The sequence below is a fragment of the Typopeltis vanoorti genome, chromosome 20, assembly GCF_054136105.1.
Source record: "Typopeltis vanoorti isolate ZY-2024b chromosome 20, IOZ_Tvanoo_1.0, whole genome shotgun sequence".
Classification (NCBI taxonomy): Eukaryota; Metazoa; Arthropoda; class Arachnida; order Uropygi; family Thelyphonidae; genus Typopeltis; species Typopeltis vanoorti.
This window is the reverse complement of record NC_143568.1, coordinates 43,658,237-43,685,583: the sequence shown is the minus strand read 5'-3', so window position 1 is coordinate 43,685,583 and position 27,347 is coordinate 43,658,237. Positions and strand designations below refer to the sequence as shown.

Below are 27,347 nucleotides of genomic sequence, written 5' to 3'. Positions count from 1 at the left end.
ATAAAGTTGGCTTAGACAAACGATTGTATAGTCTGATTCTGAAATTTTTGTACCAGGGATGGCTTAAATATATTATTTATTATGCCATTTACTTTAATAAAATTTGATATTTTAATACATTCACACTGGCAGTGTTCAGTATGTGTTGCACTGACTGCCAGAACTTACTCTCTGTCATTTTCAAAGATTATGTGGCATATTAGCTGCAACGTTTTCAGCAAAATTTTATTTGTAAAATTAGCATTTGTGAACTGTCTTCATTATAAACGAAAATCTCAAATGCAATTTGAACTGATTTCAAGTTTTATATGTACAGCAGAAAGTGAATGAAATTCGAGAGTAATGGTTGACAGTAGACTGAAGTTTAGAGGGCATATTGTGAGAATTGCGAAGACTGCACATCATAACATATGTTCTAACATATAGGGATAAGGAAGTGGTTGTGCCACTGTATAAAGCCCTGGTCAGACCACACTTGGACTACTGTGCTCAGATTTAGTCACCTGGTTTTTCAATATGATGTGGAAACATTGGAGAGGGTTCAGAGATGAGTGACTAAGACAATACCAGGACTCTGGAATGTTGGCTATGGGGAGAGGTTGAAGAAATGTGGATTGCAGAGTTTGGTGGACAGACAGGTGATATGATAAAGATGTTTAAGTTAGTGAGGGGATTTTATTCGATTAATCCAGAGAGGATTATAAAAAGAGCAGACGGTGAGAAGGGAAGACCTCCCTGGCACTGGTGTAGATGATCATGATAGGTGTAGTTGGTGAATTAAGTGATGGATGGAGATTTGTAGAGTAGGTGCCCTCCCTTGATGAGTCTTTTGACATTTTGGAGATGTCAAGAAATAATAATAATAATAATAACTAGAGGCCACGGTGAAGGGGAGGGGTATGATAAGTAGATTTTTTACATGGAGAACTGTAAGTGAATGGAATGCATTACTAGAATGTGTTGTTAATGCAAGGAGTGTTAAGGATTTCAAGACTTAGTATGATAAATGTTATTTGAATGAACATCCCATGAAGTGTCTGCTGACTCCATGAAAGGTGTAATAATAATAATAATTGCAGCCTTAATTAATACTTCTGATATTTCAGCTACATTAAATTGCCATCAACAGGAATCACAGAACAATGATAGGTGCACATAAACACTGGGTAAATGAAGCTGAAGAAAGTCTACTAAAGTTGTCCTAAATGGATTCCTACTACAGGCTGAAGATATGAGGATGAATGCTTCCCAAATTTGGAGCAATTTCATGCACCCAAATTTTTTGAGGTTTCGAAAGTATATCTCAGGGCTGAGATACTTTCCAAACCTCCTGAGACAGATTGCAGGAATAGCCTCTCATATTTGTATTTGCTACAGTGCAATAGAATGGTCTTCTTCCAGATGTGGTGGGTGTCCAGAGCATGGTAAGCACGTTCAGAGTCATATGTGATGATCCATGTGTTCACTGGATGTAGTACGTGTTCAGAAATTCTGATACTGGCTGATACGAGTCCTGCCTGTTTGGCAGTATTAGAACAGTTTGCAGCTGCAAGGGACCTAACCTAATACATCTAAGGAATGTGGCTGGTCTTTGGTGGAGCAGATAAGGGGTGCTAATTTGTTATGTGGTCAGTAAGTGGTTGTAAGGTTGTTTTTCTTTAGGATTTTTGTCAATTTTTTGGATGTGCTCAGAATATATAGAATGGTGATAGATCTTGAGTAATCTCTGTTCTGAAATGGAGCAGAAGGAGTTGTGGTTACAGGGTTTTAATATTTTTTTGATTTTTTGGGAATTGTAGCCATTGGCTAAGAAAGTGTTGAGAATGTGGTCAAGTTTAACCCTGTTATATAGGGTTTGTATAATCCCATACTGTTCGGACTGAGGGGGGAGTGCGACTGGTGGTGAATATATTTACCAATATGTGAGTTTTTGTACATGGAGAATGCCAGGGATCCATCTCGCTGGCATGTAATCAGTGTCTAGGAAGAGAAGACTTGTTTTCCTTTTCTAAGGTGAACTGGATCCCGGGATGTTGATTGTTAAGAATTTTCTAAGAGTATCCAGACCATGTGACAAAGAAGAAAACACATCATTTATGTAACATAGCCAAACAGTAAATTTATGTAGGAGAGCGTTTAAGGCTTTCAACTTCAAAGGTCTCCAGAAAGTAGGGATGGAGAAAGTGCTGAAAAAATTTCCTTGCCAAATGAAATAGCCCAAGTTCATGGTGAACTGAAACAGGGTTGAGATATTAGGAGGAAGTATAGCTTAGAAAATGTCTAAGGGGTCTTGTAAGTGGGACATTAGTGCATATGTGAGAAAGAGTGTTGTCAGTATATTGTGAGATCACTTTGGCTACATGTTTGGCTAATTTGTATGTGGTGAATCAATGCCATTTATAATGGGACATAGTGGCACATTTTGTTTATAGATTTTCTACCAGAATAAGACAGAAATAATCCAAAACATTTAACTAGCAGCATAAAAGACAGTGCTGAAGGATTTGAGAGTTGGGTTAGAAAAAGGTCAGCTAATCAAAGACTACGAAACATCAGATATCACAGTTTTGAGAAAATTAGGGAGATGAACAGATGGCAGTTGACATAATCATATTCAAAAGCATGCAGGACAACCTAATCTAAAGCAATATAGTCACAATCAAAGGACGAGGAAAATTTAGCAAAATAGGTACCGAATACCAGGATATTAAGAAAAAGGCCCAGAAGAAATGAAGAACTAGAGGAACAGAAAATTTAAATGTTAGATTTCAGAATACTGGAGAATGGACAAATAATAGATCAATTTCAGAAAAATTTGATAGGAAGCTAATTTATAAAATTAATTATAGTTGTACTGTGTTAATTATAAGTGTCCTGTAGATCCCTTTAAGGAGAACTGATGATCGACATCTGCAGAAATCCAAGTTTAATATCTCCAAATTTCAATAACAGGTTTAATGCAAGTTTCCTTCATAATGTGATCATACTGTCACATACCTGATTTCACTTCAAAAATCTTTTTGTACATCCTTCAATTCTAATTATTCATTCAATTACAGACCACATTAAATATTACATAATTTAATTTCATAATTGTTTTGAACAGGTTCTTTCTTAGTACCTTATATGTTTTTTCCAAATCTACAAAACAAAAATAAAGCACTGATCCTTGTTACATGACCATGTTTTCTTGATTATTTGTCTTAAAGCAAAATTCTAATCCTGAGAGGCTCAATTTGATCTCAATACACTTGTTTTTCCTCAAGTGTCTCTTCTCTTTCATAATTTCTTAGCCTGTTCAGTTATACTTATAACTGAACAGTTATAAATTTTGCTTGAGTGCTCAGTATGAAATTTCTGCAATTTTCATATTGTTTTATTTTCCTTCATAAAGATGCATGCCATGAAATTTCTACTCTGCTCATCCAGAATTTGATCTGCAGAATTATGAATAACCAGTATACAACTTTTATACCTATGTATTTGATTTATTCCAGCTGCCTTTACACATTTCTGAAAGCTTTTCATGTATCCAATACTAAAATGTATTCAAGTGCATTGCTCTTAGATATTTCTTCCACTATCAATAATCATTTCATTTAATTTTTCAAAAAAAAAAAAAAATGCCAGACATATAGAACATTCTCATCTTCAATTTATTTATCTTTATCATCTGATCCCTATTACAGCATATCTAAGCTTTTATTCTATAGCATCTAACATTTTGTTATATTTATAATACAGGTAACCCTCGTATAACGTGGTACTTATACAATGCAGTTTTGCTATAACGCGGTCTACAAATTGTAGCAACCCTCGCATATTGTGGTACTTATACAACGCAGTTTCGATATAACATGGTCTGCAAATGAAATTTTATCTTCGTTAAATTTGTGTCTGCCCGTATCGCACATGTAGTTATAAGTAGCGAATTTTAAGGGAAATATCCTTTAGCACACGTGTAGGTCAACTGTTTACTGTGTAAAGTGTTAATTATTGTTGAAAGTTGTCTTCATTTTTTTGCCATGAAAGTGTATTAAAAATCATAAGTGCGTTAATCTTTTCAAGCTGAGCACTTTATTTTCTTCTGAGTTACATACAATATGTAATGCTTTTTTTATATAAAAAAAATTTCTATAGTAATGGCCACAGAGGGCTTTTTGCGATATGGTTGAAAATGAAATTAGTGAATTAATTGATGGGGAAATAGATTTAAATGAGGAACTGGTACAATTAATAGATAACGTCGAACCAAATGGCGGGGAAGGTTCTGTCGAAGATTCTGATTGTGATGAATCCATTAAAAAATTCAGTTTAAAGAAATTAGCAGAAGGATTGGACTTCGCAAGAAAGTTAGAAAGCTATTTTACGGATAATGACTACAGAACAGAGGGCTCCGGAAAATTCATGAGACAACTGGATATTTGTTTAGCTCCATATTATGAACTTAATAAAAAAATTGCAGCATAGTGGTAAGCAAGGTCTTATTACTGACTTCTTGATAATTAAACCAGCCTAAGTATGCAATGAGAATTATACAAATTGTATAATTCTCATTGTATAATTATACAAAATAAAATATACATTCTCATTTGTATAATTATACAAAAGTGATGACGACTTCTGGCCGCTCGTAAATAAAGAACATCTACGAAATGTTCATTTTGAAGACAGTGATGACGACTGAAATATGCATGTCATTATGTGCAATGAAGTTTATGTACAATTTGTAATTTTATAAGTTTATACTATATATTTGTTTTATAGTTTATGTTATCTTAACTTACATGAATTACAAGAATTAAATAAAAATATATTTTTGTTGGGAAAACGATTTCGGAACCTAACCCTACTTTTTCTATGTAATCCGAGTCTCGCATAACACGGCATTTCTATGGAGCCTAACGGCCACGTTATACGAGGGTTACCTGTATTTATCTTCAATATTGGGGGTCTTAAATTCATGTACACTAATACTAGGAGTATTAGGAACAAGAAGGAAGAGTTTTTGGCCATGGTTGGCACTTCCAGACCACAGGTTATAGGTATTAGTGAAACATGGCTGACTGTAGATGATATAACTAGTGGGATTGAATGTGATGGGTATAGTGTGTTCAGGAATGACAGAGAGAATAAAATGGGGGGAGGAGTATTGTTGATGATAGCTGATGAGCTCCAGCCAAGGAGAATAGAAGTTGAATTGCAGGATAGAGAAAAGAGCACATTTGAGGCCATTTGGTGTGAGATTGTGGCTAGCAGAACTAAATATACAATTGGGTGCTGCTATAGACCAGGTGATGGAAAAGATGGTGGTGACAGTATGCACAAGCAAATAGAAGAAATGGGTGGAAGGAGGGTGATTATTATGGGAGATTTCAACTATGGTCGCATTGATTGGAGTGAGGAGAGGACACACGGGAGGAAGGAACTGGATTTTATGCGGTTATTAAGGGATAACTATCTGCGACAGCATGTAATGGAAAATACTAGGGGTCAGAGAGTGCTTGACCTAGTAATTACATCTGAGGATTTGGCTGTAACAAATATGACCACATTGCCACCAATCGGTGAGAGTGATCATAGGGTCTTAACTTGGGAGGTGGCTAAAGGTGTAGAATTTTCAATTAAGACAGGGTACATGTGGAATTATCGGGCGGGAAAGTATGACAAGCTTAGGAGTTTGATTGATTCAGTGCCATGGCATGTACAACTGCAAGGACTAGAAGTTGATAGTGCATGGGAGGTAGTTAAGAAGTGCTTGCATGAAGCAATGGCTGACTGTATACCTAGAGTCCGAATAATAAATCAAGTAGGGGTTAAATGGATGAATAACACCATTAAGCTTGAGTTGCAAAAAAAGAAACAACTATGGAGGGAATTTAAGGAGAAGGGTGACCGGCAGGCACATGAACGGTATAAAGCGCAGGCCAGAAGGGTGACGAGTGTGGTAAGAAAAGCAAAAAAGGATTACAAAAGAACATTGGCCATGCAGGCTAAAGAGAATCCTAAACAGTTTTTTAGATATGTAGCAAGTAAAAGAAAAAATGTACATGGCAGATTGATTTTAAAGAATGCCGATGGTAGGGAGGTAACTGAATCAGTTGAGATAGTTGAGTTACTGAGTGAGCACTTTGCAAAAGTATATCATCCAGGTGGTGACATTGCAGAAACGAATAAACCAGTAGATTATACGGGAATTGTGGTTAATGAAGTGGAGGTGAGTAGTCTATTGCATAACCTCAATGTCAATACATCTGTGGGATTGGATGGTATACCAGCTCGTGTTGTACGAGAAGCAGCTAAAGAATTGTCAGTACCCTTGACCATTTTGTTTAATTTGAGTCTCGGGTCTGGGTTAGTCCCGAGCGGGTGGAAAGAGGGGAAAATAGTTCCACTGCATAAAGGTGGTTCCAAGACTGCTGTTGTAAATTACCGACCGATTAGCATATCAGGAATCATTGTCAAGGTCTTAGAGAAAATAGTCAAGAGGAAAATACAAGATTGGATAGAAGAAAATCGGATACTGTATCGGGGACAGCATGGTTTTGTGAAGGGTAGGTCATGCCTCAGTAACTTGCTCACGTATTATAACACAGTGACGGCTGAACTGGATAAGGGTAATGGGTTTACGGTGATTCTACTGGACCTTGCCAAGGCCTTTGACAGGATTCCACATGGAATTCTAATCAGTAAATTGCAGCATATGGGAATGGACATAGGGTTGGTGAGATGGATAGGAGGGTGGTTGACGGAGAGATATCAGAGAGTGGTTTACTCGGGAGTAGAGTCCACAAGACGGCCTGTGACTAGTGGTGTGCCACAAGGATCTGTTCTTGGACCACTGCTGTTTAATTTGTTCATAAATGATATAGGAAATGATCTGAGAGGAACAGTACATTTGTTTGCGGATGATGCGAAGTTGGGTAGGGCAATAGTGAATGCAGATGACGTCAAAATTTTGCAGGATGATTTGGATAGATTGGAGGTCTGGGCTAAGGAGAATGGATGTCAGTTTAATGTGGCAAAATGTAAGGTTATGCATTTTGGGATGAAAAGATTGGCGGCAGTTTACTGCATTGGTGGAACCCTGCTCCAGGAAATTGATGAGGCACGAGATTTAGGAGTGTTGGTGGATAAGGAATTGAAATTTAGGGGACACATTGCAAAAGTGACCAAAATAGCTCATCAAATCACTTGGTTGCTGAAGAATACGTTGACAAGCAGAGACAAGCAGGTTATTGTTCCTCTCTATCGAGCCTTGATAAGACCCCATCTAGACTACTGTGCTCAGATTTGGTCACCTAGGTTTCTTCTTGATGGGGAGGAGGTGGAGAGGATCCAGATGCGAGTGACCAAGATGATAGCAGGTCTGTGGAATGAACCGTATGAGAACAGGTTGAGGATTTGAGGGTTGCAAAAATTGGTTGATAGGCGGAGGAGGGGAGATATGATTGAGACATTCAAATTACTGAAGGATTTCTATAAAATTAATTCAGAAGATATTTTTGAGAACAGGGCTGGTTGTGGGAGGACTAGGGGACATCCATGGAAACTGGGCAAAAGTGTGGTTAGTAAAGGTGTTAGAGCTGGGTTCTTTACTCTTAGAGTAGTGAATGAGTGGAATGCGCTCCCTGAGTCAGTAGTGGATGCTGTGACAGTGAATGAGTTTAAGGCGAGGTATGATAGATACTGTATGAATGTCAGATAGTTGTGATGAATATGATTTGGGGCCTCCCTCGATGAGTCTAATGACTCCCTGGAGTTGCCCGTAATAATAGTAATAGTAATAGTAATATTCTTTTCAAAGGATTCCCATGGCTAAACCAATGTTTTCTTCAGACTGAGTCATCCAGTCTCTATGGTGCGGCTCATTTTCAAAGATACTTTTTCATTAATAATATTTGTATATTGGAGTCTACAGCTCACTTCTGAAAGCTTCTTGAATTTTTTTCTTTTAAGGAACCTTTTCCACCATGGACTCTGGAAACTTAAATATTCAATATAAATTAAATGTGAATTAAGTGATTAAATAAAAAAAAGATTATAAATGACAGTGCAAGTGGGTACGAACATAAGCTTATGCTTGACGCCACAACTGTGAACCGCTTAAAAACTCCAGCTATGGTTAAATATAAGCAAAATAAGCCAAAAATAATCCAAAATCATGATATCACCATTAAGTGCAGATATAAATAACTATGCTAGTGAATGCACATGCAGCGACATCTATGGGGTAGGCAAGTTAAGGAAATTTCACATGTGCTATCATAATTCTGTCTGGACCATCCGTTGCTGATAAATCGATAGTGTGCCTGTATTTAAACCAATAACAGATTTAAAAACCCTACTAAATTACATACTGATCTAAATACAAAACACTGTTAAAACTGCACAGTGTCTAAAGCCATTATACAATATGCATACACAGAGATAGCAGTAGCAGTAATCACAGACAAAATTCACTAGGAGATATGGAAAAGAACATGACAATTGACAGCAGAGGTGATAAATAGGATACATATAAAAATACATTCTAAAAGGAAAGATTGATTAAACATTTATCCTTCCTTGTTAAACATTTATGTCAAAATGTTTAACAAGGAAGGCTTTATCACAGTATGAACCAAATAAACAAAGCACGTTGATATGAATATGAATTTATAGGGCAACCAGTATGATTTACATGCTCAGAGCTCAAAAATTTTGCATTGGCAAGAGAGGCAAATATATGACTAGTCTGATTCTCAAGTGAGTGTACCTAATACACATTAGCCCCAAGAATTCCAGATTTAGTCAATTTATAAACTTTTGTTAACACTAATTTTTACAACATATAACTACTTATATATTAAGGAGTTTATCAGTCTGTTTTTAGAAAAAAAATCAATGCATTTTATATTAATCAATCATACTATTTTTCGATATGTTTTTACTTCTAATGCTTCTATGTCTAATCAGTTTTATGGAAAAAGATCAATTTCGTCTCTTGATAAACTTTGAAAACATTCAGTTTCACAAAAAAATCAATATAATAATATTCAAATATAGAGACTAAACGGCTTCAATTTGGTTGGATATTATGTAATGAGGATTCGTGTCACCTTAGGTTTCTACCTGGTCTCTGATGAGAACCAACAGTTTGAAGCAGCTATCAGATCAGTGAAACCTAATCAGTGCATTAATAAAAAGTGATTATATGGGATCCTAAATGGGGTTCATGTCTTTAAGGAGTGCAAAACCAATTCATATGCCAAAGGTTTATTCTCAAACAACCCTCTGGCAAAATTTGAAACTTTTATGTTTCATTTGGCTATATAATGATAACGAATGTCAAAGTCTTCATTATTCAATAAAATAAAACTCTCGGGTCTACACATTTCTAAATTTTGCTTTAACCCCAAAACACTTGTCAGATGGATGAGGCCAGTGATGTCTTATGACATAGAAACAACTCAGAAAAGATCTAAAAACATTTAGAGGTTAGACTGTATTAAAGAAATATTTTAGGAAAAGAATTATTTCATTCTTAACTTCAAACTTTTATTATCCACTATTAACAGTCAAATTCTGCATATTCCATCAATGGGTAAGAAACTAGTTACCACTGCTTGGTGTGTGTGCATGTGTCTATTTTATATTGCCATCATCATTCATTGATTACCTTGTATGAAGGAGTGCTCTCTGAAACACAAACCTTAAACTTTATTAAATCCATGGACAAATATTTCTTTTTTTGCAGAACAATTATGAAAATTTTATAAAGTCATAAAAATTGTCAGAAAGGGATTACGACAATAGGGGTGCTCAAGGGCCAAAGTTGTATAACTGAGAGGAGACCTACATGTAGCCTTTAAAGGAATGCGGAGAACTGACCAGGGCTTCTGATCTAATGTCCAATCCTCACCTTCTCGTGGTACACTCTGTTAGGTATCTACCTGGATACAGAACAAACGAGGATGTGCTAGCAATTTGGAATTTAGCTGAACAAATTGTATTCATATCGGCTTAAACCAAAACATAAATGTTGGTACAACATGACAGAATTTCATGCTGGCAGGGGTGTCGCCCAGATAAACAAGGCCCCCATTGTTTTCACTAGGGAACCAGGGCAAACAGCAAAAAGTCAGTTGCTGGAACAAATCTTAAAACATACTCCACCTCAACATCACCAGAGTTAAAGATCAGTACTATCAACACAAGAAGCCTGAATGGCAAAGAAATGGAGCTAGCTGAGGAATTAGATAAGTACCAGGGGACTAGCCTTCTAAGCAATAAATACAAAATGTTATATTCAGGCAATGACAATCAAGGAAAAGAAGGAGTAGCCATAGTATTCAACACTAAATATGAGGCTAATCTTCTTGAATGGCAGGCAGTCTCAAGCAGAGTGATGTGGGCAAATATCAGAATGGGAGAACAAGACAATGAGACTCATTTGTGCCTATGGTCCCACAGAAGGTTCTACTAAAGTAGAAGTGGAGGAATTTTTTTGAGGCTTTAGAGAAAGCAAATGACACAAGGAAAAAGGAAAAGTTAGTCCTTGTTGGGGATCTAAATAGCAGAGTAGGAAATGATTGTCAGACATACAAAAATATCTCAAGTGGTATGGCCACTTAAAACAGAATGGGAGAGGAAAGATTAGCAATACAAGTGTTCTCTGCCAAATTAGCAGGAACAGATCCAGAGGAAGACCAATGCCTTACACGATAGAAATATAAGATCTGATAATGTTGGAGTCTGTTACTTGACAAGAACAGACTGATTTGGAGGAAAATTGTAGATAGGAAATTAGTAATGATGTAAATTTTTCATGTAGTACTATCATATCCTGTACACCCTTTGAGGGCACATGGCAGGAATTTGATGATGATGATGGATTATGACAATGAACCCATTACCTGAAGAAAGCATATGATGCTAATATTATGAGGCACATCCAGACAGTGAGGTCTGATCAAGAATTTAAAAAAACTGATAGAGAAGAAAAAAAAGTTTTATTATATGCTAAAATATTTTTCCACATAGTCACCATTGACTTCAAAACATTTTTGGTATCTTGGCACCAGCTTCTTTATACATGCATAAAAAAAGGCTGCCCAGTGATTTCAACCACATCACCTTGCTGTTCTTCAGTTCTTCGTCTCCTTCAAAGCATTGAGATGGGAGCCACTGCTTCATATGCAGGAGCAAGAGGTGGTCATTGGCACAAGGTCGAGGCTGCAGGGTGGGTATCCAAAAAGTTCCCACCCAAACTTCTGAATTTGATGGACAGTTTTGCTGCAATGTGAACTCTATGTTGTTATCCAAAAACACAAACTCTGATAGCAGTATTCTTTCTTTTTGTTCTGAATTGCTCGTCTGAGTTTCTTCAGCATTAATTGTGGTTCCTCACTGAAGAAAATCACCATAATTTTTTTTTGACTGACTGTCTATTTGAAATTTTTTGCTTTTTGAAATGATGAATGGCACCACTGCATTGATTGTTGTTTTGACCATGTTTATGTATGAAATCCATGTTTTGTCACCAGTCATGATGTGAGAAAAAAGTTCTTCTTTATTTTCGTAATGCTCCAAATATTTTTTGAGCTAATTCCACTCGTTTTATTGGTCAGCATTTTTGGGACCCACCAAGCACACAATTTCTTATACCCCAAGCTGTCACAATTTCATGAATGACTGAGCATGAAACTTCCAAGACTTCAAAAGAAAGTTCCATAATTGTGAAACGACAATTCTCATGAATTTTTGTGTTCACTCTTTCCACCAAATCATGTCACCACACATTTGGCTGGTCACTGCCCTCTTCATTGTGAACATTGATATGCCCTTCTTTAAACAAACAGCACCATTGCCTAGCCTTATTGTCACTCATTCTGTTAGGCCCATAAACCTTACAGTCATTGGTGAATTTCTGCCAACAAAAACCATATCACACTACGAACCTCGCAGGATTTTTTTTTTACCAGCGCACTCATTGTAAATTATTTATAGAAGAATATAACGTTATGAAAGTAAAATGGTTAACAGCTAGCAAATTAGTCATCACTCTATGCTACCATGCATGTGCGACCTCACTCACACTCTCTCTCTCTCTCTCTCTCCCACATTTACTTGGCAGTAAATTCTGAACAGACCTTACTTTCTGGAAGTGCCTTTGTACAAATAATAAAAAAAATCAGTATTTTCCCTCTTCACTAAAGGTGTTTCTTCTTCAGAAACTAGATCTAATAAAAGTTATAAATGACCATGGTCTGGAGAATCCCTACAAGTTTATGCAAAGTCCTTGGGCCCATGGAACACAGTTTATGAAAAACTGCTATAAAGATAAATGATGCGTGCATATCCTATCCTCTCACTGGTCGTATTCCATTAAAAAAAAACCAGTAATAATTGACAAGAGAGGCATTGTAAGGGGTGGCAAACTTCAGCAGATGGAATAAGGTAAACATACAAAAAATGAAACAAACTGGAATTATGTAAATATGACTGACAATTAAACCCAAAAACTTCTGATTTTTTTACTTGTCTATTAAAAATTCTCAAAAAATTTGCAAGCATGTATAAAGCAAGAAAAATGTGCTCATCACTGATGAGCACATTTTTCTTGCCTTATACATGCTTGCAAATGCAATAACATTATGGGGGAGGGGGGGGGGGGATTTTTCTTAGTTTATTCTAAAATCATATTTTTAATTGTGATATTTCTTACTTGTTACAGTCAGGGAAAAAAAAAAAAAAGGCCTTGCTTTTTCAACATACATACTGTTTCAAGCTAATTGTTAAAAAAAAAAAAAGCTGGTTTCCTACCTGTATCATTTCCTCTTTAGAATATGGCAAAGTTCGAATAATTAGCAGACGATCCAAAAGATCAAGTGGAATACCATGAGGAGATGTTATATCTTCAGTACCCCTGAAAATATTGAGAAAATTCAATGCAATGTTAACTTAATCTAAATAAAATAATAAAAATAATGTTTTTCTTTTGCTAGTTTCAGAACAGTATGAAGTGGAAGAGTATCTTAATACAGTATAGGTCAGTGGTTTTCAACCTTTTTTTTACTACACGAGCTACTCTTCTATAAAAAGTTATTTGGCGATCTACTCTCTTATATATAAGTTATTCGGCAATCTACTCTCTTATATAGATCACGTCCCCCCCAGCATGATATCTGATTACGTACAAATAAACAACTAAAAAAAAATACACAACTAAAAACTTTATTTGTGTATTTAGAAATTTATTTATCACTTTTAATTATTTTAATACAACAAAAAAACAAATATATTGGGATAAAATATTTCTCTATTTTGGAAAACCAAAGTTAGAAAAAACAACCGATTGATTAAAAAAAAGTTAATGTGAAATTTGGCATTGTTTAAACCTCACAATATTTTCATAGTCAAGTTGATATGAAGTGGCCAATAGCAGGCAATCATCCAAATGATCATTTGTAATTTGGTTTGTTAATTGATTTTTTATGACGGTCATATTTGAAAAAGCGGATTCTGACAAGTATGTCGATCCGAAACATGACAGAATTTTTCGCACAATATCAGTTAATATTGGGAATTTTTCATGTGCATACTTTCAAATGACTTCATTGTTTATTGATTTTAAATGTAAACTATTCTGAATGTTTATTATCTCAAGTTCTACTTCAGCTTGATTTATATCAAACAGCCCACTAATTTTATTTGAAATTTGTGATGTTCAAGTTTTCTTGAAATGGATTATTGATAAAAGATACAATCATTTCAGTTTTATTAAAATCTTTAAATCTTGAATTTATTTCTTCCTCAACTAATTCTATTTCACGAAAAAATTCTTTTAAATCATAGTGATGCATTTCTTGATTTTGTTCAAAAAATTTTAATAAATATGGGAGATGTCTAAATTCGCGATCATTTATATTTTTCTTTAATAAGAGTAAGTATTGTTGGAAAGTTTTTATTGAACTTAACATGTCAATTAAATTTTTATCTCTACCTTGTAACTCTAAATTTATATTGCTTAATTTCGTACAGAAATCTACTAAAAATGATAAGTGTAACAACCATCTTTTATCACTCAATTGTGGATAAATATCTCTTTTTTCATCAACAAATATTTTTATATCGTTAATTAATACAAGAAATAAGATAAAAAGCCAAACGGCTATTTTTTTCTGGAGAAGTTAATTAAATTAAGGGAATAAAAATCCCTTATTATTTTACATCCAGTATGCGAAACTCTGAGATCAAAAACTACGATCTAAGAGTTTCATGCCAAAGAACTATTGGCGAATCCAAGTGTAAGCGAACACCTGGTAGTACAACATCAAGGCAACTCGAAGCAAAGGTGGAGCAAGCTCCCTCACTATCCTTGATATTTTCTCATAATGTAAAACACAGCTCCTAGGAGATGTAATACTGCCTTATATTATAAGGAGAGGTCACTATCCAGACCAGTTTCAACCTTTTTTGAGGTCTCATCAGTGAGTAGATAGAACTGGATGATATCAAAGTTTAAGTGAAAAGACCTTGCATACCTTCACTAAACGATTGCCAGGAAGGTGTGCCCATATATTATAACTAAGATAAAAAGCCAAACAGCTATTTTTTCTGGCAAAGTTAATTAAATTAAGGGGATAAAAATCCCTTATTATTTTACAGCCAGATTGCAAAACTCTGAGATCGAAAACTACGATATAAGAGTTTCATGGCATGAAAGGAGTTTGACTTCTGCTGAGCCAGTGAACATTATTGTACAACAGAAGTTCCCTATCATCATCTGCCTGTAATTTAAATAACCGCCGTTGCAGGGCTTTTCCTCGAACAGAATTTACAATTTTAAATGTAATATCCAAAACATCTTTTGTGTTTAATCTTTTACTACGCAATACTTGTTGGTGAATAATATAGTGGTATGTTAAAAAATCTGGATATTTGTCATTGTTTTTACATAACGAAATGAAGCCTGATTTATTACCTATCATTGCAGGAGCACCATCAGCAGTAATAGACACAAGTTTGAAAAGCAGAAGTTTGTGTTGTTTCACAAATTCATCAAATGCCGAAAAAATGTCTTCTCCCCTAGTCCTTCCCAATAATGATATAATTTTCAAAAGTTCTTCTTTACTTGAATAATCTTGAAATACCATGCGAATAAATACCATTAACTGAGCAATATCAGTGAAGTCATTTGATTCATCAAATTGTAATGAAAACGCAACACACTGATGAATGTCTGACATTAACGTGGCCTGGAAACTTTTCTCCAGCAATTTGAAACCTTGTCTGTGGCCTAGAAGTAGTCTCTCTCTAGCGACGTCTCAAACCAAGAAGCTCCTTTCTGGAAGCGGGAAACTCCTCTCTCAAGCAACGTAGATCCAGGCAGTTTCTCTGATGGTGCCTCTGGACTGGGCAGCCTCCTCTCTGACAGCAATTCTGGAACCGGGACCCCTTCTGCTTGCTTCAGTCCCTTTTTATTAGGCCTCCTCTGAGACTTCGCATGAAGTTTGGCAACCCCCAAAGAATCAGTATGAGCCTTTCATCTTAAGTTTCAAGTTCGGCACGCCTTTTGTTCTCCTCCACTTTCTTTTGATTGTAAGTTGCCGGCCATCGGAAAGTTGTTTGAACTCTTTCTGACTGACTTCGGAGATGTTTACACTTAGAGTCTGCAAGCCTTTCTCATACATACAAGTTTCAATAACAATCTTTCTAATGCCATTTAAAAACATTGCCTTTGTTTTTAACACTCTAACATATTCTTATTAAAGCAGCATATACAGTTAGCTTCAAAAGAATTATTTACAAAAGCATCTAATATATACCGATCATCATCTATACTGAGACAAACAAAGTTTATTTTTTTACAATATTCACATGGGACTTAACCTAAGTAAAAAATCGATGTAACGTGCTTTGGCATATTTAATATTTAAGCTAGAATCAAGTTTTTACACTTTGCTTATAATCGTATTCACTCGGCTCACTGTTTAACTTCCACTGATCCAAATTAATTCATTTACCCAGACTCATAAGAAAATTACTGATTTGACAATTTTAACGAAAAATAAATAAACAATAGCAATACACTTAAAGTGAATTAAAAATAATACAAAATAATGATAAATAAAATATTATGTTTTCAGTTTTAATTAAATTTGTAAGTAAGGAGGAATACACAAGAGATCGACCAAAAATCGCTCTGTGATCAACGGGTTGAACACCCCTGGTATGGGTTGATGATACAAAGATGATATAAGATGATACAAAGAGAATGAAATGATTCACAGATCATAAGGTCTAGACCTGGTATTAAAATTCATGAATCAATTTCATTTTTTTCAAGAATGAAATGGATTTTTAGATATTGGTAGTGAAATACTATAGCAAATCACTAGCTATGCTTAATATAAGAATCATAAAGACCAAAATTTGAGCTGCTCTAACTCCTCATCTAAATTGATCATTCAGTATAATCAAGGGGGGGGGCGGGTATAAGACACTGGCTGTTAAACTGGTTGAATTAAATTCAATTATTACAAAAACTAGAGCACTCTGAAATAGCAAAAAATGCTCAAACAGTATTCTTTTTCCTTCTCCTATTACACTGTAGACACCTCTACAAAGTAAGAATACACAACTGATTTAGGCAAAATTTGCCCAAACTGGAAAAAACGAATATTCTTTCTTCCCAGTTATAGTGTAAATTTATTATGGAATATGTTCATTAGACATGATCCTTCATTTATTTCTTATGATGATCAGCTGTTTTCATTTATATTCTTCAACACTGACTTCATGTTAACTGTTTATCACAAATATAGCCATACTTTGTTTAACAAAGCAAATACATTGCAGAACATCATTTTATTACCACAAACTTTGTTATGAGAATTAAAAATAACACAGAATGAATATCAACGCACATGATCTATACATGGAAATAAAATTTGTAGTAATAACTAAAAATTAACAGAATGGATTCAATAATAACTTCAGGAAAAATTACATAAGATACTAATGAAAGGTGAAAAAGGAGGCGTTTAAAATTTCAAAAATAATCATAGCTCATACCTAACAGTACATTTTCCTCTATTAGTTGCAAAAATCACAATTGGGGCAATTGATGACTCAAGAGCTCGATGAAGATATGTAAAACATTCAATGTCCAGCATATGAACCTCATCAATGAACAGCACTCCTGGTACTAATTCTGCAATTCCTTGATCAATATATTTGTTGACTACCTTGTTAATTTCTTTCCTTAGTTTGTCTAGAGAAATAAAATTATATATGTTATAATTTGAAAAGCATGTGTTCAGAAAGATTGTTATTCTTAAGAATAAATTACACAACAGGTAAGCAGACTAAGTCAAGGTTGAAATTTAATTTCCTGTTGTGAGTAACAGAAGTATAGCAAGTTTGAGCAAACTCAAGGTCATTTATTTATTTATATATATATTTTATTTTTTTGTGTGACATCCAATATCAAGTGCAACATACGTAGTCTATCTGAAATGTTGAAAGTTACACACAGCCTTTTGTCTTAATTACGGTCTGAGATAATATGCTAAGCATTGTGCATTGTGACACGAAAGCAGTTTCATACTCATCTTCATCCTTCTAAGTAATCCCATAAAAGATCAACAGCATTCAGAGTGATTAATCAGATCCTAGCAAATGATTTAAGAACAGTAACAGTATTCTTTAGTTGTCCATCTACAAATCAAGTTTTTTTTTTTTTTAAAGCACACTAGATAATCCAAATATTTTATTAGACCAGATATATATATATATATATATATATACCTCTTCAAGCAATTTTTATTTATTCTTATGGGAAAAGCAGCTACAGGTCAATGTCCAGACCAGAAAGCCAATCCAGGGCCTGCAGGACATCCACGGCATGGATGTCCTGGAGGCCACCACCATAAAATTGGCGCTTTGGGAAGTCATTCAAAATATGAGTGATTGTCAGGGTCACAAGGGGAACAGTCACAATCCAGGTTGTCTGATAGTCTCCATTTATGTAGTAGGTAGCCACAGGTGCCCTGGTTAGTTCTGATCCTGTTGATAGATGACCAATCTTAATACGAAGGGGAAAACTAAGTTGAAGATCTAATCTCAGATCATATGCTGGACATTGCTGGTGCTTCGGCACAAGAAGCCCCAGAGATGTATTGCTGGTAACATGAAACTAATGTCTCAAACCAGGCATCCAAAAGGTACCAAGCCTCCTGGACCAATTGCAGCAACAATGATTCAAGCAATGAAAATCATCTACACCAGATAATATCTCTGGCCAACAAAAACAAGTAATACTGAAGAATGGTAGTCATTTAGTAATGATACGGAATAAAATTCTAATGTTTGATTTACCTTTCTGGTTATGACAATGAAAACATCATATGCCACTTTATGAGCTCACTCTAGTTTGTTTACTGTTTGTATATAAACAGTAAATTCCTGACATGCACCCTCAAGGGGAGTACAGGATATTATGCGAGTACTTACATTATTACTAACTTCATATCAACAATTTTCCTCCAAATCAATCTGTTATTTGTCAAGACTCCAACATTATCAGATCTTATATTTCTGTCTCCTAAGGCACTTTTTACTGATGTATCCACCTATATCTTGGTCTTCCTGTGGGTCTTTTTTTTATTTGCCAAACAGACAGAGAACACTTGTTTTGCTAATCTTTCCTCTCCTATTCTGTCTAAGTGACCATATCAGCTGAGATTAGCTCTGCTAACACATTCCTGGATGCTAACAATGCCAAGTTCTTTCCTAATATCCTCGTTCTTAATATGATATTGCCATTGATGCCATCTGCTCATGCCCCTAATCTTTCTTAGGACTCTCATACCTGTGGTCTCTATTCTTTGGTCAAATGTTTTATTTCTAACCCAGCTCTTGGATCCATAAGTTAAAATTGGCTTGAGCACTGTCTTGTATACAGCTAATTTAGTGTTTTTTTGACTAATTTCTCTCTTATTCCATATAAATTTATTCAGTTGACTTCCCACCATACCAGCTTTGTTGATTCTGTTGTCTATTTCCATATTTAATTTACCATTTTCACTAAAAATCGTGCAAGTAGATGAAATGTTTTACATTTACTACATTCATGATGCAGTTGATATTTTCAATGTTTCTGCCTGTTTTGATGGTCTTTGTCTTGTTATTACTGATTTCATACCAAATTTATTACAACAGTTATTCAATTTAGACAGGGAATCTTGCAGACTTGTGCTGGATTTATTCAGAAGTATAACATCATCTGCATAAAGTAAAGAGCTCAGATTAACATCACCAATTTTGATATCAGGTTAAATGTCACTTTTCTTCATAATGTGACCCATACAGATAATGTACATCCTTGTCTGACATCAGGTTTAACACCAAGCTATCTTCCTGTACTTCATTTCTAATTGCTGACTTATAATTCAAATGAAGAGTAAGTTTTGCTTGATATAATGCCCAACTGACACCATATAACTGTAGCTTTTCTCTTGGGACCTTGTCATATGCCTTTTGAAGGTCTACTAAACTTAAATATAGATCTCTGTTATATTCAAATGATTTCTCAACTATTAGTTGTAAAGTGAAAATATGATCTTGACAGCATCTATTTGGCCTGAATCCAATGTTTTCTTCACCAAGATTCTCTTCCACAATCCTTCTCAACCGTTTCTCAAGTATACTTGCATAAATCTTACCAGGAACACTCAGTAGGGAAATATCTCTGTAATTCTCACATTCAGTTTTATTTCCCTTTTTATATATGGGTACTATGAGAGATCTACTCCAATCATCTGGAATTCATCCCTCTGTCCAGGCATTGTGAACTATGCAGTGCAGCCACTGCAAGACTTTTATACCTCCATACTTGAGCATTTCTGGTCGGACATCATCTCTCGCTGCCTTTCCACTATTATATTGTCCCTTACTTTTGCTTTTATTTCTTCTGGTATATTTTACGGTGCTAGTCTTAATCTTTAATTTCGTCTAATATATTACTTTATTCTTACTTTATTTATCTCTATTCGTCTAAGTCACTCGATATAACGTTCTTTCTCCCATTTTTCTACTATATACCCTTAAATAAAATATTTACTTATTAAATATTTGCACAGCTATCTTAATTCTCTCACACATGCAAATAAAACATTTATTTCCTACCAAGTATTCTTTCCATTAGTTCCTTGCAGTCTCATTGGCCTCTTTATATCTTATGTTTTATCTAATTACACACAACAATCTAATAGAGTTCACCCGATAAGTATTAACAAAATTTATTTTTTTCACTGCGCCAGCTAATACCTTGGATAGACGGGATTCTTACCCAGGGCGACCTTCTCAGAGTGATACATGAAAATTAGATCGAATTTAATCTTGCCCCTCCAATTTCTTATTTCTTCCCCACAGTCATGGCTCGCTTTAGGAGTTTATATACAACGGTTTAACCCGTTTAGTTCGTTAGTATTTTATGAGTGGTAGTTTTGAATTCATAAGACAAAAGCAGATCAGGCAGGTACTTGAATGAAACATTTTAATAAGCTTGAGGAATTTTGCAAATATACATTATAGACATATTATTAGGAATGTTCTCAAGGTAAATCAAGAGCTCAAATTTCAATACACTAGACACACATACAAACTTGCATTAACCACTATTATAAGTATCTTCAGCATAAATCCATAGGCTAATATCATACATCCTAATACACGTGGTCATAAATTAACACAATAAACACACTCCATACATTAAGTTTAGCTCGTTCAGAGATATTCTCGGCCTCGTAGGGCAAACAAATCTTAACACAATCTTGGCCCGTACTAAGACATAGGCTATTCTTACAGTTCCTTAATTTTAGTCTATCACAAAATACTTTCTTAGGGGATCACACTCTTCTATAGCTGGAAATAGGAATTCAAAAGTCTACCTTACCGTCTGATCTAAATTTCTTTGACCTTCTTCCAGCCTTGTCTGGTCATCAAGGCCTTCCGTTTTAGTTTCCTATGAGGAATATCTCCAGTCAGACTGTACGAGTGGAATCTCAGTGAGAAAGATTTGAGGTGGCACAGTAACGTCGCCTTACCGGACGGCATCTATTTGGTTCCCTCCGTCGCACGACAACGCACAGCTATCCTAGTCCAAGGATATAGCTTGGCCCATTCCTAACGCTGCGACAGATGAACCAAATGCCTTCCACGACTAGCCAGGAACTTCCCCGACGGCAAACTCGACCACTGTCCGCAAGATCTGGAACCAGGAATCCAAGAAAAAAGGCCCGGAATGGTGCTTGCATGGCCTCTTTGTTTAATTTTCTCCTCTCGGTATTTCTCGATCTTCACGATGCACGCCAACGCGGTCACGTGTTGTTTACGTCAATCTCCTTAGCTCCCTCTATTTAGTCGCACATGTACCCGATTTCTCTTCCTGGAAGGTGCTTTGGTTTTTCTTTCCAGTACTTCTTTCTCTCCCTTCTTATTCATAATACAGGACGGTAAAGGTGACCCTTGAACCCTGACTCACAGGCATAGCTATTTTAGTACAAGAGATGGGGTTCTTAAGTGGATTTGCCAGCTTACATTGATCTCTACATCTGGCCCTCACTTAATACAGATTATTTTTAACAGCTCTTTATACAATTTTATACTATTCCTAAATTTTTAATTGATTTGCATTTACAAACAGCTTGCACCTATTCTGTTGCCAACGTTCCATATTCTCTGCCTAAGTTGTATTAAAGTTGTGACCTGAATATTTTATAATAAACATTTCTTAGCCTTTTCAGGACACAACATAGCCCCCCCCCCATTCTTTGAGAAATTTCACACCTAAAATTTTCTTTTATACCTCCTTACTTCTTGTTTCCTAATATCCCTCTCCTGATAAGTGGTTTTCCCCCTTTTTTTTTGTTTTACGTTTTCGGAGATATTCTGTACAGCATTCTTGATCTTCACACTCTTGGATTTTTGTATAATCATGAGTTCCTTGCTCCCCATTTCCCCCCTCCTTTTTTTTTTTGTGTACTCCGTTTTCGTTTGAGGAAACTTGATGAGGATCGTTCCTTATTTTCACTGTTTACTACCCTAGACCTCATCTTTCTCTCCTCTTTACACTCTGTGGCGACCCCTCTACTGCAGTGTTCTAATTTATCTATTTGACTAGAGGATTCAGAATCCTCTGAACAGGCAGCAACAGTTGATGTAGACGCGCTGCATGCAACAGTTTTAGGGTCCTCATCTGAGTATCTCTTTTCTCTTGCTTTCCGGGATTCCCACCCTACATGGGCATTTCTTGCACTTACGTTTTGTGATCTTTTCTTATCCTTCCCATAAAACTCATTTCCTCACTACTATAATCGCATGTGAATCTATACTTTTCCAAGAAGTCATTTCCCAGTATCAACTTTGGGTATGGTGGAGAATTCCTAGGTAAGACTAGAAACTGGTGCCAGGCATACATGTTAAACTCTGGCAGCTTAGCCTTTACCCTTATAGTACTATCCACATGGACTACCAATGGAGATATCCCAACTAGCTTTATGGTTTCCTTCAGGTATCTCACCTTGCCCTGTGCAAGGGATTCCAGTTCTCTCAAAAGGCCTTCTGAGATGAAGGATGCTTGGGATCCTGTGTCCACCAATGCCTTAAACCTCTTATTACAGATTTGTCCTTCCACATAGAGACCAGGGACTATTTTCTGACCCTTTTGACTTCTTTCCCAGGTATCTCTGATGCAAATGTGAGACCTATATTCCTTCTGATATTCCTTCCTTGGATTCCTTTGCCTGACATAACAATTTCGTGCAACGTGCCCTAGTTTGCTGCACCTATAGCACCTTGGGGGCTCTGTGTGATCCTTCATGTCACGATCTCCGTCCGAGAACAAAGGAGTGTGTGAGTTTTCTCGATTGGATAGTTCTGCCAACCTTTTCACTATAAAGTCCAATTTGTCTGACAGAGGTTTCTGTAACTTTTCTACTTCTCTGTGAATTAGCTCAGCTGTTCTCTCATCTTTAGTGATGCAGTTTTCTTGATGCTTTGCAGAGTTTGTCATTAGTTGACCGATCACACTGTCGAGGCGTTCCATCGATAATGATGAAGTTTCTCCACATCATGTTTAATTATCTGGCTAACTTCGCTAAGGTTGGGATTACTAGCAGTAACCTGACAAATTGACTCTGTCTTATTTTCGTCACTTCCTTTCTGTGCCTTCTGCCTCTCTTTCTTTTCTTGACTTTCATTTCCGATTCTAGAATCCCTATTGTTATCCTTTTTCTCTTGAATCATGAGGAGGGATCCAATGCTAACTGCTGGACATATGTCTCCAATCAGTTGCTCTCTTTCCTTTACAGCTGCGTAACACTCCTTTAGATTTGTTATCCCTTTTCCAAAGGCTGTTTCTCTTAATTCCTTCTTCAGGCCCATTCTAAAATGTTGGAAGACCATCCATTCGAGGTGGTGTCTGTCTTCACCTTGGACGTTCAAGGTATTTGAGAGAGTGAGTATCCTGTCACGAAAGTCAGATACGCTCTCTCTATCTCCTTGTACCATCTTTTGAAGCTTCCATAAATTTGGCCCTACATTTTTGCTTTTTGAGAATTGTGAGATTAAGATTTCCTTAAATCTATTGTAGTCCAGTGTTTCTTTTAGGGTCGGTGATGAATAAAGATACACTTTGGCCTTCCCCACTAATTTGCTACATAGTAATATGAGTAACTGGAAACCACTCCAGCGGGTAATCTTTCTTAATTCTTCAATATATTCTAAGAAAGATATCACATCATCAGTGTTTTCCCCAGAATATTGTGGAAATACCTGTGATGGATTTATGGATCTAAAAAATTCCTTGTTCTTCATGTTGGAACTTGTAGGCAGAGACATGTTGGTATTTTGGCTCACACTAAATTGTTATTAAATATTCTAATACATTAATTCCTGCCTGATATGAATTCAAAGACCAACTCACTGTGATTGATCTATTTACTAGCTTTTGTTTTCGGGATCGAATCACATCCTGTTGGCTAACTGCACCATGCCTGCTGAGTATTTTTTACCACTGTGCTATCATTGTTTATTTCATTTAGCAATTTTTTGAAGTAATGGTGGACTGCAGGGTTTTTCTCTGCAGTTTATCTTGGGTTTTTCATCCTGCAAGCAGACAAACTGGCCTCGAGAACTTAATGCTTCTACAGACACAGGATAAACCAGGAGGCATAGGGTTAACCACCTTATCCTTGTGTACAGTTGCAGTTAAATGAATAGAAAACCCTCAACGTCTCAAGGTAAATGAGGGAAAGAAGAAGATCAAGGATATGTTTTTCTCCAGTTTTCATGTCACCTTTATCATCTCTAATTCCTTATATAGCACACTCTTTCCTCCATTTGAGCTTTTTTCAACAGCCACCAAAATATTTTGCTTTCTTCTTCTTCTGCAGCTTCTCCCACTTCTGAGAGGTAATGAGTCTAATGAATCGAGCTCTTGAGTCATCAATTGCCCCAATTGTGATTTTTGCAACTAATAGAGGAAAATGTACTGTTAGGTATGAGCTATGATTATTTTTGAAATTTTAAACACCTCTTTTTTCACCTTTCATTAGTATCTTATGTAATTTTTCCTGAACTTATGTTCATACCAAAATATTTTGCTATGAACATAGGAAATAAATATCAGGAAGTATGGAAAAACAACAAACATGAATTTTCAGTCATATGACCTATTTCTTTCAAATGCGGATTTCATTTACTTCAGTTAGCTTCATAGATTTGTTTAGTGGTCTTTTTTGATGATTCTTGAAAAACTATATTAGCATGTTAAACAGCTGTCACAAATATTCTTTCCTAGTCTCAACATGGCCAACCATTAACTTTTATGCATCTTTGAAAAGATGCAACAAATACAATTTTTTATGATCATGAATAATGGGATCATAAAAAATTTGCATCTATGGCTAAAACTAAGTATGATTTACACCAATATATATATGCTAACTAGACAATGTGGGAACAGCATATATATTGTATTATTAATTCCATGTACCATTTTAAGGAAGGATCAGCAGCATTATCCTAGCATCAGCAGAAGCCAAGTTCTTTGGACTCATCTTTGATAGAAACTTCACATTCTTCACTTATTCATCAACTAATAACAAAGTTCAAGAGCACTGGATATTCTTGATCATTGTTCCCTTCTTGGCCTGCATTCCTACATTGTGTACTTATTTCACTCAAAGCTGACTATGGGTCACAAGTCTATACTTCTGCAAGGGAGAGTAACTCACAATGGTTAGAACCTATCCACCATTATTGTCAAGGTATATGAACAGCAACAGGTGTATTTTGCACCAGCATTTGTTTGTATAACCAGATACAAGATCCCCTTCATGTCAAAGCAACTGTATCTACTCTCTCTCTTGTTTCAACAGAAGCAACTGTTACAAACCTTCCCCTAAAAATAGTCTCTGCCTAATGATTTTATGTGGACTAGTATTTTTTCCCTATGTTGTGGCATTCAATATTACACACATTAGACCACCATTTGGTATGTGTTTAATATAAGAGAGGTGGTAATTCTAGAGCAGAAAGAGGAGGGGAGGGGGGGGTATCACAAAGAAGAGATGACTTAGTGTCCAAGTTATGTAGGATCTGATTTCTATCTGTTCAAACACCTGGAATGTAGATGATGGGTAGTTCTTGCTTAAGTGTGTGTGATGGAGAGGTACTTGGCCCTGGTCATTAATGCAAGAGATAGAGATGAGTGATGACAGTAAGTCAGTCTTGTCTTTATGAGCTGTTACAATAGTACCAACTGGACTTGAGTGGTGGAAACATGGTTGGAAAAAATGTTGCACCCAATGGCCTTGGTGAGGGACCAGAAAGCTCAAAAACAAGTTGAAGAGGAAACACTGATCTTTGACTGATGCTTCTGAGATGTAGTTTATTAGACACAAATTATCAAATATCTTCTAATAAAACTGGTTTCTCCATAATGGATGCACTAGTGTTACATTGCTATCAGTGTCCAGAATTCTTAGCCAGGAACAACATCCTTGTGGTTCCCCATCTATTCTTCAGAAAATGCTTTGAAAGGGAAATTATTTCAAATATCACAGAAATACAAGTGAATACAATACTGCAGAACATTTTTTAAATAGGCCAAGAGTACTTAACAGTGGAAGAATCATTGCATTCAATTAGAAAAATCATACTTTAAAGGAGATAACTGAAATCAGCTTGAAATATGCTTTAGATGCAAAAATTCTGAACTCAGATATTTTTGATAGCCCTTATACACTCAAATATCAGCAGTTCACTGTCTTTTTTAGCACATCAAAAAACTATGAGCTATCAATACATAAATGTTTCATTCCTTTAAATGTCATAAAGTTTCTGGAAAATTTTTAGGAATTTCATTTTCAAGAACGTTTTCAAAGAGAATCCACTGAAAAACACTACTTTCTTATTTTCAGAGTATAATAATATGTTTCTTAATGATCTGAATTCTTATTCATTCAATTCATAGTCTGATTTCAGATGACTAAATCATATTTAGTCAACTAATTGAGATCCCGAATTTCATTTTGTAAGAGGTTTATGTTCACTTACTAAAACCAGCTAAAAATGAGTATAAAGCTGGTTTTGGGTGGGAATGGGGGGGGGGGGGAACAGAAACTACAGTTTATACTTATCTGCCAATACTGTCAATGGATGATGTAAGAAATTAACAATCCACACACATTTGTTCTGGACTTTTTTTTTTTTTTTAAATGTGAATCAAGAAGGTTATATACCCATCATATTTTTATTATTTACTTTCGTACATGAGTGGTCTATATGTTAGCACTTTCGTGTACTAAAATGTTTCACAAATGTCCAATCACAGTGGTATTCAAACGTACACTCTGTTGTTTGGAGAGCAAACATGCAATCTACTCAGACAGTCAGGTTGGCAAGTGTCAGTCAACCAGTCTACCATGTAGAAGTGATGACAGATTGCAAACAAACTTTATAAACCCTTATTGTAGAGATTAATGCTATACCAGAGTGGCTAACAGATGTGTTATCATGCTAAGCAAAAAGTGATAAGTTGCAATGATTGTTACATTCTGAACTGGTGAAAAGTATCACTGATCAAGTCAGTATTCTATACTATGGTATTTGATGCATTGCTGTGTCACCACAGCACGATTATTTTGTCAGATACTGGAAGCTGCAGAATTCTGTTTGGGAATAAAATACAGCCAAAGCATTCATCTCTTCTTAATTATCATCTAAAAAAAAAAAAAGAAAATTTCAATTTTAAATGAGGTACAGGTTTATGATGTTTTGTGCATGGTGATGGC

The 27,347-nt window shown here is 35.7% G+C and overlaps 1 protein-coding gene across 1 annotated transcript in view; it reads right to left on the bottom strand.

Annotated features, from left to right (window-relative positions):
* The window catches only part of pont (RuvB-like helicase pontin), a 174,024-nt gene that overhangs the window by 25,402 nt on the left and 121,275 nt on the right, over nt 1-27,347 (bottom strand). The window contains exons 7-8 of the mRNA XM_090409723.1: nt 17,062-17,260; nt 12,808-12,910 (exon numbers count right to left, since the gene is read on the bottom strand). Of these exons, the coding sequence (XP_090265849.1) occupies nt 12,808-12,910; nt 17,062-17,260 (302 nt within the window). The remainder of the gene's footprint in view (nt 1-12,807; nt 12,911-17,061; nt 17,261-27,347) is intronic.